At 42.1% G+C, this 15,266-nt stretch overlaps 1 protein-coding gene across 1 annotated transcript; it reads right to left on the reverse strand.

Moving 5' to 3' along the window:
- Positions 1-742: 742 nt before the first annotated feature.
- On the reverse strand, positions 743-8,214 carry LOC139384972 (ras-related and estrogen-regulated growth inhibitor-like protein). Its single transcript, XM_071129931.1, has 5 exons — positions 8,063-8,214; positions 7,284-7,340; positions 6,489-6,562; positions 3,333-3,481; positions 743-2,426 (listed from the first exon to the last, which is right to left on the reverse strand). The coding sequence occupies exons 1-5, from the start codon at positions 8,112-8,114 to the stop codon at positions 2,132-2,134; spliced, it is 627 nt and encodes a 208-aa protein (XP_070986032.1). The 5' UTR covers positions 8,115-8,214; the 3' UTR covers positions 743-2,131.
- Positions 8,215-15,266: the final 7,052 nt, after the last annotated feature.

Consider the following 15,266-nt stretch of genomic DNA (forward strand, 5'->3'; position numbering starts at 1 on the left):
AAAATGCAATCCCTGTTACTCTAGCATGACCACAACTTTTAATTAATCTTAAAAGTAAAGGCAAGATCATCAAACAGATTGTAAGTGTTACTAGATTCCAGAGCTCCTTTGAGTCCCCCACTTTAATAGCTTCCACTGTTTGGGCATTTTGGCCGTTTTTGGACTGTCCATTGTAACCATTAATTATGGTTGCACATTTGAAAGAGTGATGCTGGCAGATACTTTTGACCACATTTTCTAAATACAACAGAATGTAAAAGACAAAATATTATTGTGATATTAAATTCCTTATTAAGAACTGAGCCAAACTGAAACAGCATTTCAAACGTGGGGATAACATTTTGGACAGACATTTAAAGACATTACAAGCTGAGTTAAATCAATGTTTTCTGCTCTTTTCAAATATAATGATTACTAGATGAGATGGCTGATCACATGCAAACAGTACCCTAAATTCCAAGCACAGCAGTTAAGCCTTGCAGGTCTGAGCTGGGTTGTATACACATTACCCTACCAACAGTCGGTTTTAATGAGACTCCAAAGCAAGGACTGGTATGCTAATTGTGGGTTGTTTTACATTTGATTCATATTCAAAGCACTATTCAACATAATTATTGGATGAAAAAAAGCAAGGTGTTTCACCAGAACAAACTATTGGAGCGTAGCTGAATCATTGACTTTAAACCACATAATACAAATGGGACATTATTTAGTTAATTGAATAATTCACACAATACTCATACCCCCAAATAGCTCTTTAATTGCAAGTTGGTCCACACCAGGCATAATCACCCACAGGGTACACACTGGTTGAATCACGTTGAACCAACGTGGAATAGACATTGAATTTACATCTGTGCCCAGTGGGTAATTTTCAACTAGAATCAAGAATGAGAGGGAATGTTTGATTTTATGCATAACACAATCACAGACATTTGCTCATACTATCCAAAGTAATACAGCAGCAAACACATTGAATACAGGAAATCATCAGAATATGTACATGCAAAACAAATAGCTGCACATTCCTTTCCTACTATGTAAGGAATGAATATACCAGCTGCTTACGTTCCTGTCCACGGAAAAGCAATTTTACCCATTGTTACAGCTTAAAATTAGAAACAGCCCATGTAATACTGCCACAACAGAAATTCAATAGAGATTTTTGTGAAGATGTTGTTAGTGAGCCAATTTACCCGTAGTTCTCACCTTATTACTGCCCCCTCAGAGGTGGAATGTACGTTAAGACATTGGTGCACATTCCTTGATGCAAGCTCAAATATGTTGTGCTCTTAGATCCATGAAACAACTTTTGGAAAGTAATTTTCCTTAAATAGTTTGGAATTAGAAAGGAACTTAAGCGTTGAAGGATACTCTACTGGCAACATGGGATTTAGAATATCAAGAAGGAAAAATAAAAACATAAGAAGATCTGAATGGCAAAGTGACTTAAGAACTACTTAAGTAGTTTTTTGGGGTATCTGTACTTTACTTTACTATTTATATTTTTGACAACTTTTACTTTTACTTCACTACATTCCTAAAGAAAATAATGTACTTTTTACTCCATACATTTTCTCTGATACCTGAAAGTAATCATTACATTTAGACAGGAAAATGATCCAATTCACACACTTATCAAGAGAACATTGCTTGTCATCTCTACTGCCTCTGATCTGGCAGACCACCTAAACAGAAATGCCACATTTGTAATTTAATGAGTGTTGGAGTGTGCCTCTGGCTATCCGTAAATAAAACAATATTTAAAAATTGTGCCATCTGGTTTGCATAATATAAGGAATTTGAAATTATTAATACTTTTACTTTGATGCTTAAGTATATTTGAAAACCAAATACTTTTAGACTTTTACTCAAGTAGTATTTTACTGGGTGACTTTCACTTTTACTTTTCTATTAAGGCATCTTTACTTCTACTCAAGTATGACATTTGAGTACTTTTTCCACCACTGTAAAGTCTGGACTAGGACGTATGTCATTCATACTTACAGAGCTGTCTCTGTCCCAAGAAGTGTTCATCAGAATCAACAACCTAGGCGTCCACAACATGTCTATATAAACACAAGTCATCCCGATCAAACATCCCATCAACGTCCACATGAGCACCCCACCTTCAGACAGATTTCCTCCTCTTGCCGAAGACATTGTTGATGAGCTTGGCCATGGACTTAGAGCCACTGTAGCGACGAAGGTCGGCCCGGTACTTCAGGTGATCCATGACGTGGCGGATGAGCTTGGTGAAGAGGTTGGATATCTCCAGGTAGTCCTCTGCTGCAGAAACCTCCTGGAAGTGGCATCTGTGCTCCTGAGCCAAGGCACGGCCCTCCTCCTCAAACACTTGACGGGCGTGGCACAGGTCCTGCTTGTTCCCCACCAGGCAGATTGGGATGTCCATCTTGTCCATCTCTCTGTCCAAAACAGGCACAGCATGGTCAAAAATCTCCCTTAAACTTTCCTTAAAATGACCATAAACTTTATCAAAATATGTGTTTCTGCTGATTCATCATGAATTTCATCTGACGTTCATCACGTTCGTCTGAATTAGTAAGGCTTTGTAAACTAGTGCAATGTTTATTGAAGCAGCCCAAAGTATCAAAGGAAAACGAACCAAGTAGGCCAAGTGGTGGCTTCAGTGAAGTTACAAAGAGTTTATATAATGCAGACAGACCCTCGCCCAAAGTACTCTTTTGATATACAGTGAGGGTGACTTCTGCTTCACATCCATTTCGTGGAGTGTCAAACCATCAGGACCCAGCTGAAGTAAAATCCCGCTACACAACTTAGGCCTGACCACCCATGTCATTTTGTGAGCCATATGTGAGTCTTTATCATCTCAAGCTGTCCCAGCTCACTCTTCCACACAGTGTCCGTCGACTGGCTGCAACCTACTTTCACTTAAAGTCCTGTAACAAATGTCCAGTGGAATCCCAATAGTTCCTCTAGTATTTAATCATGTTTTAATTAACGCCTCTGAGAAAATTGGATACAAGCCGTTCTGGGGCAAATTCAATTGAGCATGAGAAATAATTTACTCATATAATTAACTATGGCGAGCCATGAGGTTGTAAATCCTACAAAACATGTTTATTGAGAAGGAAAAGCCTACACTTCTATCACAGACAGCTGCCTTTTGTGTTCACTTTGTTGTACCATAGAGAAAATAGAAGTCAATGTTAAAATCATGTTGGAATCTGCCACTTTAAATGGTTTGTACCTAAACATCAGTCCAGGAATGGGAATCATTAATTCATCAAAGCCCAATCCCTTCCCTCCGGTAGGCATCAGGCCCTGGGTCGCAGGTCACAGTCACTCACCCCTTGCAGCTCTCTCCGCGGGCATCTTTGATCTGACATAGGATGTTTTGGGCGTTGAGGAAGGACGTTCGGTCGCTGATGTTGTACACCACGATAAATCCATCGGCCCACTCCACCGGCTCTTCCAGGATACATCTGCTCTCTCCACTCTGACAGGGCAGGGGACAGGGGGTGGACAGATCACAAACACATCCTCACACATCCTATCTGACTTATGTAAACTAATGGGAAAAATATTATGAATTATTTTTTTCCTTTATTTTACTAGGCAAGTCAGTTAAGAACAAATTCTTATTTTCAACGACGGCCTAGGAACAGTGGGTTAACTGCCTGTTCAGGGGCAGAACGACAGATTTTGTACCTTGTCAGCTCGGGGATTTGAACTTGCAACCTTTCGGTTACTAGTCCAATGCTCTAACCACTAGGCTACCCTGCCGCCCCATTATGTTTTGGTCACTCAAAGGCTATTTTACATGGGAAATTGTCACCCCTGCTCCCGCTCCCGCTCCCCCTCCCTGGCGCTCAAAGACGCCAGGCTCCCCAGCATTACACACTCCTGCCATCATCATTACACACACCTGCCTTTCCCCGTCACAAGCATCAGGGATTATTGGACTCACCTGGACTCAATCACCTCCGTCATCCCTATATCTGTCTGGTTCCCCGCTCTGTTCCCTGCTTCAGCATTAATTGCCGTTTGTCATTGTTTACCGGTGTGCTGATGCTGCTCCTGTTGTGTTACTTGTCTGTTCCTGATTAAATGTTGACTCCCTGTACCTGCTTCTCATCTCCAGCGTCGGTCTTTACAGAATGTTGAAGCCATCATACGAAGCATTGGGGAGTGCTGGTGTTCCGGGTTGGTGGTGACATCGGGCCCGGGGGGGCACCACCGATGGAACCAGGGGTGCCTAAGCCAGCTCGTTGGGCTGTCATGCTCTAGCTTGCTCGAGAGGTTCTTGCCCCGGTTGGCTCGGAAGACGCTCATCCCACGACGGGCCTCGTCGTGCTCCCACGCCTCAGCGGGATCGACAAGCTTTCAGGCCCCAGCCAGATTGTCGGGCTCCTATGCCTCAGCCGGTTCGTTGGGAGTTTACGTCCAGCCGGCTTGTCCAGCACCTGTGGTTCGGCCGGCCTGTCAGTCTCGCCCAGGTGGGATGCTGGGTGTCGCCCCTAGATGGGTTGTCTACTGTTACGCCTGCTCCCGCTCCCCCTCCCTGGCGCTTGAAGGCACCAGGCTCCCCAGCATTACGCACTCCTGCCAACATCATTACGCACACCTGCCTTCCCCCCTCACACGCATCAGCGATTATTGGACTCAATTACCACTGTCATTACCTCCCCTATATCTGTCTGGTTCCCCGCTCTGTTCCCTACTTCAGCATTAATTGTCGTTGTTTACCCGTGTGCTGACGCTGGTCCTGTTGTGTTACCTGTCTGTTCCTGATTAAATGTTAACTCCCCATACCTACTTCTCATCTCCAGCGTTGGTCTTTACAGGAAATAGGGTAACTGTGCAAAACCTTTAAACTATTTAATGGAGGTTAATTTTATTAGGTAGCCTCACCCCTCAGAGAACTATGGAAAATGAGAAAAGTAGTGGGAGATGAAGCTGTTGAGTATAAGCATGTGTTTAAATCATATCAAAGTGTATTGGTTGCGTACACAGACTTGCAGGTGTTATGGCAGGTGCAGCAAAGTGCTTATACAAAGTTGTCTAGGAGCTAGAAACGGGGCAACTGTGTCTGTCAGCGCCATCTTGTCAACTTGAAAAAGACTTGCAACAGGAGCTTACAAATTGGTCCATGCTATCTGGAATCCTTGGGATGTCCCCTACGCCATTGAAGTTGACATTTTCAAATGGACAAGATTAGGTAAGGGTTATGGTTATGGGTAAGGGTAGGGGTTAAGGTTAGGGTTTAGGGTATGGTTGTCCAAAGGAGCCTGGATAGCACTGACCCTTAGAAATTATAGTTTCAAGTTTTATTAGTCCTATGTACGGGATACAAATGGTATACACTGTCCAACGAAATGCTTACTTACAGGTTCCTTCTCAACAACAAAAGTTAAGAATATGAACATAAAATAAATGGTCCAGTAGAATATAATAAATAAGTGTAATACAGGAAGGCATGATTTATAGTCCAATATTTACAGTACACATGTTTTGGGGAAAGAGGGATTGGGGGCAAGTCAAAGGCATGTCAACAGTGCATAACTTCTTTTGTCCCATAAAACAGGAAATAAACCAGAGAAAGACATGTACTGTACAGCAGTAGTTCCCAAACTGTGGGGCGCGCCCCGGGTCGGCGGGGGGGGGGGGGGGGACTCAGTCTGGCTTTAAACTTATTCCTGAAATGTATAATAGTAGAATGCACAAGGTGCAATTGGGTAGTGCATCATCAGTATTCCTCTTGTCATGTTAGTCATTGAATACCTTAGAGAGATATTTATAACTTGTCAGAAATGTCCAGATCAACTAGCCCATGTCAGCTAATGTTTTCTAACCCATAGATATTGTTGTAATCTTTTTGTCACTCAAATATCACGAATACACATAAGGCATTAGACACATTAGAATTGCAAGAAAATGTGCTTTAAAACTGTTACATTTTCTTTGCACCCCATGACAAAATGTGTAGAACTGCAGGAAATAAGCTATAAACCTGCAAAATTCTCTCCACCAACAAGAGAGGTGTGAACAGTTTGTGTCATGAACAGTGCTTGTGCCCATAGAAATAGATGTGGCACGTGTGCACACACACGGGGGGCGCGGTATGTTCCCCAATGCTGGAAGGGGGGCCCGAGTGAAAAAGTTTGGGAACCCCTAATGCAGAGTACCACTCACACAGACCCTAAAAAGTGAATAGATGAAACAAGGCACATCCTGTTACCTGAGCCTGGGGGAATCATAATAAAACCCAACGTTTGGGAATAAAGGGTACCATATGCAGCTGCATAAGCAGTCAACATGTTCTAGTGCTGCCTGTCTCAGCTTTCCATGGGCTGTTCATTGTGTACAGTGTGTTCTGAGCTACAGGGGAATATCATAAATCACATCAGAACACAACATACAATATATTTCGTATGCCATCAGATACTACTATGTTAGGCATGAGCTAAAAATATATGAATATATGCAGGGAACAGATCAGATACCTGTGAACACGGATCAAATACTTCCAAGTGTAACAGTCTTCCTTCGATGGAGAGCCTTTTACGGTATAAGGAGTCTGTAACACAAGTTCAAAGCATACTTATTGTAATAGAAAATCTGCAATAGTTCAAATCTGATGTAAATAGTAATGTACAGACTTCTCCCATGAAATAATGATTACTGTAAGCCTCAAACATCCAGGCCATGATTCTTCTGATGAAGTAAACTGAGTTAATTCATTTAAGGGAAAGGTCTGAAGTACATATGGGTACCTACACAGGTACAGGGGTACCTGTGTAAACTGTAACATCAAATGCAGCCATCTTCCAGCATGTTAAACAAGTGATGACTAATGGGAACAAGTCAACATGCCAATGACTTCATTCAGAAATTATAAGTCACCCTCGGCAAAGCATATCACATTAAATCAAAACATGTCTTAACACATAGTGTATGTACTGTATGTGAACTTAAAGAATCATTTGAATAGTCCAATCAGTATAGGATTACTTAAAATTCACTCACAATTAAAATGCCTGTGTGAACTTTACTTAACTTCCTGGTGGATCTTGTACTGTGCAATATGTGTGTTTCAATTCATGTCAGACTCCCAGGGGTAATAAAGTAATAAAACGTTTTACTCCCTAAGTTGACGACATTGGTGAACAGCCAGTAGCAACAGACTGTAACTGTGAATACAACAGATTGCATTTTTATGTCCTGAGAGCATATCTATATGACATTGTAAAAACATTACTACCCTACATTAAATATGGGTGAGAAATCTGTGTACTCACTGGCGTTGGAAGCATACTCTCCAATGAAACGTTTTGTCAGAAACCTTACCAGAACAGCTGGAGAGGGAGAAATGTGACGTGGGTAAGACAGGCGTATTAATATACAGGAAACAAGAACATAAACAACAAATAGTTGAATCTAGGCTTGGATACTTTGGTCTTAGTAGTGGAACCCTGAACAGTTGTTTGGTAAGCTAAAACAGGGCTGTTCAGTCATGGTGTTTTCCTATTGTGCACTTCGCCACTCTCCCCTCCATGTGGATTGAACACTGCAGTGGGCTTTCTCCTGCATCTACTTTTATTAGTTTCTACCACAGTATCATTTCTCTCTCTCTCAAGAGACCTTGGGTGAACATGTTCCAGTTAGCCTGAGGGATCGCACTTTCCCCTGCCTTACAAGAAAAATAATTCCTCATCAATTAGACGCATGTTCCAACCATCAATCTTCATTTCCTCTCTCCAAAACCTTACATAAATCTAGCAACTTCATTCCTCTTCTAGAGTTATGATCTAAAAACATTGTGCTTGGAGCTCATGCAGCGATCTCTATCTATCTGTCTAGGTGATCATTTCCCTCTGGTCACGGCTACTCTGTAGAATGTTACACTGTTTACAGTGAGGGAAATTACACGTTCGTATGCAAAGCATAGAAATAAGCAGTTCAATTGTTCTATTCATTTAGGAGACCTTGCAAGCCTCTACAGTCAAATACAAGAAACTAGGCAGTTAAAGAAATACTTAATGATGCAAATACATACATTATTAATTTAGACACTTACCTGACTTCCCTGCTCCCTCGCTGCCCAGCAGAGCCAACTTGATGTCATTCATGTCTGCAGACGAGGTGAGCTGCTGAGAAGGACTAGCTGAGCTCTCTTTCTTTCTGCTGTCATGTATGCTAGGCAGTATCAGGATTAGAACTGTGCTTGTAAGAACTGCTCAGCCACAACAGATGCCTGTGGAAAAAAGGAAAACATACATAGTGTTTCATGTCCCCTCCCACCCAATGAGGAGAGTGCCAAGTTGGATTACACAGAGGTCACCACAACACTGAATACCTTAAGAATCTCTCTTGCTCCTTTCCAGTTAAAACATTAATAGTAACTATGGGGAGAGATGGCACTCGATATAACTTTTAAAAAATTAATACACTGCTCAAAAAAATAAAGGGAACACTTAAACAACACAATGTAACTCCAAGTCAATCACACTTCTGTGAAATCAAACTGTCCACTTAGGAAGCAACACTGATTGACAATACATTTCACATGCTGTTGTGCAAATGGAATAGACAACAGGTGGAAATTATAGGCAATTCGCAAGACATCCCCAATAAAGGAGTGGTTCTGCAGGTGGTGACTACAGACCACTTCTCAGTTCCTATGATTCCTGGCTGATGTTTTTGGTCACTTTTGAATGCTGGCGGTGCTTTCACTCTAGTGGTAGCATGAGACAGAGTCTACAACCCACACAAGTGGCTCAGGTAGTGCAGCTCATCCAGGATGGCACATCAATGCGAGCTGTGGCAAGAAGGTTTGCTGTGTCTGTCAGCGTAGTGTCCAGAGCATGGAGGCGCTACCAGGAGACAGGCCAGTACATCAGGAGACGTGGAGGAGGCCGTAGGAGGGCAACAACCCAGCAGCAGGACCGCTACCTCCGCCTTTGTGCAAGGAGGAGCAGGAGGAGCACTGCCAGAGCCCTGCAAAATGACCTCCAGCAGGCCACAAATGTGCATGTGTCTGCTCAAACGGTCAGAAACAGACTCCATGAGGGTGGTATGAGGGCCCGACGTCCACAGGTGGAGGTTGTGCTTACAGCCCAACACCGTGCAGGACGTTTGGCATTTGCCAGAGAACACCAAGATTGGCAAATTCGCCACTGGCGCCCTGTGCTCTTCACAGATGAAAGCAGGTTCACACTGAGTACATGTGACAGACGTGACAGAGTCTGGAGACGCTGTGGAGAACGTTCTGCTGCCTGCAACATCCTCCAGCATGACCGGTTTGGCGGTGGGTCAGTCATGGTGTGGGGTGGCATTTCTTTGAGGGGCCGCACAGCCCTCCATGTGCTCGCCAGAGGTAGCCTGACTGCCATTAGGTACCGAGATGAGATCCTCAGACCCCTTGTGAGACCATATGCTGGTGCGTTTGGCCCTGGGTTCCTCCTAATGCAAGAAAATGCTAGACCTCATGTGGCTGGAGTGTGTCAGCAGTTCCTGCAAGAGGAAGGCATTGATGCTATGGACTGGCCCGCCCGTTCCCCAGAACTGAATCCAATTGAGCACATCTGGGACATCATGTCTCGCTCCATCCACCAACGCCACATTGCACCACAGACTGTCCAGGAGTTGGCGGATGCTTTAGTCCAGGTCTGGGAGGAGATCCCTCAGGAGACCATCCGCCACCTAATCAGGAGCATGCCCAGGCGTTGGAGGGAGGTCATACAGGCAAGTGGAGGCCACACACACTACTGAGCCTCATTTTGACTTGTTTTAAGGACATTACATCAAAGTTGGATCAGCCTGTAGTGTGGTTTTCCACTTTAATTTTGTGTGACTCCAAATCCAGACCTCCATGGGTTGATACATTTGATTTCCATTGATAATTTTTTCCATTTCCATTTTTGTGTGATTTTGTTGTCATCACATTCAACTATGTAAAGAAAAAGTATTTAATAAGAATATTTAATTCATTCAGATCTAGGATGTGTTATTTTAGTGTTCCCTTTATTTTTTTGAGCAGTGTGTATTTTCCAGATCATTTGATTACTTTCTTTCATTCATTGTTTTCCCCACTCAGGACATGGCAGAAAATTGTCATATATTTGATGTGCAATTTACAATGCAGACATCTAACAAGACAAAACTTTGATGCTTTCTATATGGCTCTTTCACATTCAATGTACCAGCCTACAGTCCCGGCCTCTGGGTACACACTATGTAAGCTGTTGAACATTTGCCGTGCTGTGGGGATGGACAGGGCTTTAGGGAGACCAGAAACAGTTAATACCGCTGATACCTCCCAATTACCATGGCTAACACATAAGCTCCAACTGCACAGCATTAAATGCCAACATATGTCCAACGTATGAGGCATGGTTTGATTGCCGGGTTCAGTACCTTTGAAAGGGAGGTACAACAATCCACTTTCCCTTTTTCCCCCCCACAGTTCAAAAAGAACTAAGAAAGTCATTCAATTCTCCAAACTTCAATTTCATGGACTGCTTCACGTCAAAAAGTCCTTTCATTTATGTGTATTTTTTACACTGGCTGTTTTTCCCCATGTCTACCACTGTCATTGTTGACTAAAGTTCACAGGGGTGTCACATAATTATCCTGTTATGTTTCATTTTACGTCTGTTACCTGAAAGGTCGCAGACCCCAGGAACAAAAGGCTTAAAATGTGCCCAGGACCAAAAATGATGCAGCACATTGTTGCCTGATTGTTCCATGAGTAGAATCAAATCAATAAGCTTCACTGAGGGAAGCACAGCAGGGAGACAAGACTGAACACTGTACAGAAAAAAGACACATTGGACAAATTCAATGCAGACTACATCACATTATGACAATCAATGAAGCCAGCACTTTATGGTGTGAGAGTGACAATAAACAGCTAGACTGGAAGCTGTGTTACACAACTACCTTTATTAGAGGAGGATCAGGTAGAATCAGGTAGAATTCAAGACAGAACAAAACGGCTGGGGGAATGCCTATAATGGTGGATGGAGTAAAAACAGGTAACAACAATGCCCTTGTCACTTATTAGGCCATGTTTTATATACTGTACCAGCTATTATCTAAGAGCTCTCATGAAATAACAACCAGAGAGTGGTACTCTTGAAAACACACAAATGAAGACGATTGTCCCTCAACAACCGTATTTAGTGTATTATTTCTGTCTTTCAGATCCAGTCCCTAGACTGCAGTTTGGGCCCTACCATACCCTAATGGCTCTGGACTTGTGGAAGTGTATCAACCCACAGTCATAGGAGACTTTTAACCTACAGACGGAAATCCCTCATGTTGTCAGGCAGACAATCGCTGTTCATACCAACTTCTCTCCAGAAACAGCCATGAACTGATCTCAAACTGCCACTTGGGACTATTACCCCAAATGCATTGAGGGGGTCGAACTACTGTTATTCGACAATAACATATGACTTCAACACATACAAAACACTTACCACTGATTGACTGGGGCTCCCCTTAAAAGCAATGCTGCCGATTTACCTATTAAAATAAATCCCTGGTCCCATATGTGTGGCTAATCAAAAACAAGCATCACAATACCAAATAAAGTAAGGAAGTAGTTCATAATGTTTGGAACTTTTATGAACTACACCATTCCCCTAAAGTTGAGTAGTAATCACATAATTTTTACTTGCAGAAAAAAGGGGGGAAAAACACCACTAGTCCCGCAAAAATGTTATCCTTTATTGGTAATGTTAAGAAAAAAGTGATGTGTGCTCTTGACATGAGACAGGGGCCAGCAGCAGAGCAGCATTTCCAGGGTAAAGAGAGGTTTACACGCTGCAGGCAGAGTGATTACATCATGTCTGTCTTCAGGAGAACCTCCTGGGAGCAGGATCACCCTCCAGCATTGTCAGGACAGCAGCCAGACAATCAGCGTCTTAATCCTGCAGGTATTGAGGGAATTCTCCCAGACAGCACTCTGATCTGATTGAAGACTCATCAGGATACTGTCTGTAGAGATGAACCAGAATGAGTCTATTGGAGTGAGATTGTGCATCCCAAATGGCACCCAATTCCCTGTATAGTGCACTTCTTTGGACCATGGCTCGTATGGCTCTGGTCAAAATTAATACACTTTGTAGGAAATAAGATGCCATTTGGAATGCATCCGTGGGGTGGTGGGGCAGGATTCACTGGAATAATAAGATTTACTGAGAGCAAATGTGTTTCTCTCAGGAAGGAAAGATGATATCATCTCTTGGGATGGAACAAGTAACCCAGCTTGGTTCTTTTCATCAAGGGAGAACTGCAACCACTTGGAAGGGCAAGGAATTCACTTTTGATCCAGTACATTTTTAGACGGGAATATATGTGAGAGGTCTTTTGATACAAATGAATCACTGCTGGTCAGCCTCTAGGTGCTAAAGTTGGCACGTTTTAAGTGCTCCTCAGTTCATGCCTTGCTGAAATTCTATTTATAGTTAGCTTTTTTCATTAGAATTTTGGGCTTAGGATTTCTTAACTTTTGAAAGACTCCTCTTTGGCCTAACTATGTGGATTTCAGTGGACATGCAAATCCATTAAATCCATCATGCTTTTCCTTGATTAAAACATTCAAACGTATGGTTAGAGCGAGGATGAAAGGATCAAAGATCGTATTCTTTAGTTAATACTTAATGATGGTGGTTAGTGTAATATGAGATTGTTTTGCCAAGACTACAGTGTGTTTTATCATCTTGTTGCTCACAACTGCTAAAGTATTTTCCAGACTCCCCCACATTAAGATGATCCTATCATTATTAATAGGCTGCCATGATTGCGTCTCGAGAGAAAATGACTTACGGTCAATGATGGAAATGTCTGAGCTGTCCAAAAGACCACTCCCCTCTCTGTGATGCGAAGACCCACCAGTCTGCTGCTAGCTAGCCCACAGTCAAGACAGCATCGCTTTTCACTGCTCACCACTCACAGAATCAGGCTGTGTCCTCATTACAGTCCAGCCAGGGCCAGCCCCAGGTATACGCGACATAAGCAACCACTTAAGGCCCCGCAATAGCTAGGGGACCCCCGACCCACTGTTGAGAGTTAGAATAGTAGAAAACACAAGGTGCAATTTCAGAATTTGGTTGTGCATCAGCAGTTTTTCTCTTGTAATTTCAGGTTGGATAAAAACAGAAGACTAATTTCCATCTTGTATGGACTAATAAAGTATATCTTATCTTAATCATGGTCGAATTACCGACCGGGCACACAACAGGGCACATGCCCAGGGGACCTCAATTGATTTTGTTAGTCATTCTTCCTCAGATATCATATTAACATGGTATAAGTCATGGCAAAATGTGTAGAATTGCAGGAAAGTAGTTGTAAAACCAACCAAATTATGCTTAGGGCCCCCAAAAGGCTAGAGCCGGCCCTGTATCCACCAGGCTGTTCTGTTATTTAACTAGGCAAGTCAGTTAAGAACAAATTCTTATTTATAAGGACCTAGGAACAGTTGGTTAACTGCCTTGTTCAGGAGCAGAACAACATATTTGTACCTTGTCAGCTCGGGGATTCGCTCTAGCAACCTTTTGGTTACTGGCCCAACGCTCTAACCACTAGGCTACCTGCTGCCCCAACGGCAGATTATTCTTGTGCCTTTAGTGAAACATTTCAGTGTGGAATGCTTTAATGTCTGCATAATGGTTCAATCAAGACTATCGAGGATAATTGAATTTGAAAATTGGTCGGGCTAGCCGGTGGTTTTCAAAGGGAGCCAGGATTAATCATACATCATTCACTGCCCTCGACCATAAGCAACCATAAGGATCCTGTGAATCACCTTTAATGGAAGATTACACTCAAAGTGAATGATTTGAAGGGTTTCAGGCAACGCATAATGTTCTAACTCATTAAGAGAAAATGACTTTTAGGTAGGAAAAGTTTTGGACAAACAGAGAATCAGGGCTTTGAGGAAAGTCTGCATGGTAGGCTGACACAGCAACTTTTAAACACTTTTTATCTCCATGAAATATTTAGTAAGGCATGTTATCTTTCTTGGATATGACAAGCTGCTGTAAATAAAGGAAGATGAAAGAAGTTGTGAAATAGCTTACATCAACATAAATGTGGTTATTTTAGGAGATTATTTTCCTTCATGGTTTGAATAACAAACTCACAATCCTGAGAAGTCTTCTGCATTAATTCCCACTGTTGCTCTGTCTCCATGTCTCCAGTAGGCAACGCATTCTGCATCAAGTCCACAGCAACACCGCCCATATGGAGAAGTGGTGGGAGACTGACTGACACTTGACTGTTGTCAAGTAATCACAACCCCATTCTGTCAAATCCCCCAAAACTCAGGAAATGACTCAGCATACCTTTAAGCTTATTACATATATTTTAGGTAGTAACTAGCAAGAAGACTATGTTGATACAAAACATGCCGTTGTCGGTTAAAGATAGACATTTATTATTTCCATAACCCCATAAAATAACTTCAGACAGGATAGAAATGAGGAATCAAAAGGAATCGTAGAAGAATAGCAAGGACCGTTTCAAATAGAGCACTTTTCTTTTCAACTGTTCTTTATTAAATGGACATTTCTTGATACCAGCCAACTCTGAGAGGGTCTTTGTAGCTTTTAGGATTCAATATTAGAGATGGAAGCAGAGATATTCCATATTGAAAAGTCCAAATGAAATACTACCGAGAAAAAATACCTACAATTGTTTTAAGTCCGTTTGTTTATTCAAATAGCAAACTTAGCTTGATCCGACAGTTAATTTCAGCTATTAATTTGCAGCAACCTTTAAAAAAATACAGCCAGCTCTACCGTATTGCAGCAGCCATTTTACATAAATGAAAAACTAACATGTACATTCTACATAGAAACTACAGAAAGTTGAAATAACATAACATTACTCTTAAGTCTCTCTTAACTTCTCCAGCTCTTTCTACTTATTCACACTGGATCAAATAATAATAATCATTATTAATACTGGCCTTATCCTAATGAAGTAGGATTTCATTAGGATTGAACAAATGCCAATCTAAAGCATACGTGCCTTGCAATACTATTGTGGCAATTTCAACTAAAGGTATGTTCATTTTTGTATTTATCTTAATCTTCTTTGAATACCCCCTTGGTTCAATATGAACTTAACCTTTTCCTTTGTTCTCAGTCATTGCTGCTAGGGCGCCCTCTGTCAGTCACTCAAATCATTACCGTAAAAAAGGGGAGGCCATACATAACATTCTATACTGTACTTCAAATGCATATAGGACAGAGAGACATATATATATA

The sequence above is a fragment of the Oncorhynchus clarkii genome, chromosome 26, assembly GCF_045791955.1.
Source record: "Oncorhynchus clarkii lewisi isolate Uvic-CL-2024 chromosome 26, UVic_Ocla_1.0, whole genome shotgun sequence".
In the NCBI taxonomy this organism is placed as follows: Eukaryota; Metazoa; Chordata; class Actinopteri; order Salmoniformes; family Salmonidae; genus Oncorhynchus; species Oncorhynchus clarkii.

Coding starts and splice junctions, on each gene's coding strand:
- LOC139384972 (XM_071129931.1), bottom strand. CDS start 8,114: ATGAATGACATCAAGTTGGCTCTGCTGGGCAGCGAGGGAGCAGGGAAG. Junction 3,482..6,488: donor TATTTGATCCGTGTTCACAG/GTATCTGATCTG, acceptor CTGCCCTGTCAG/AGTGGAGAGAGCAGATGTAT. Junction 2,427..3,332: donor CGCGGAGAGAGCTGCAAGGG/GTGAGTGACTGT, acceptor TGTTTTGGACAG/AGAGATGGACAAGATGGACA.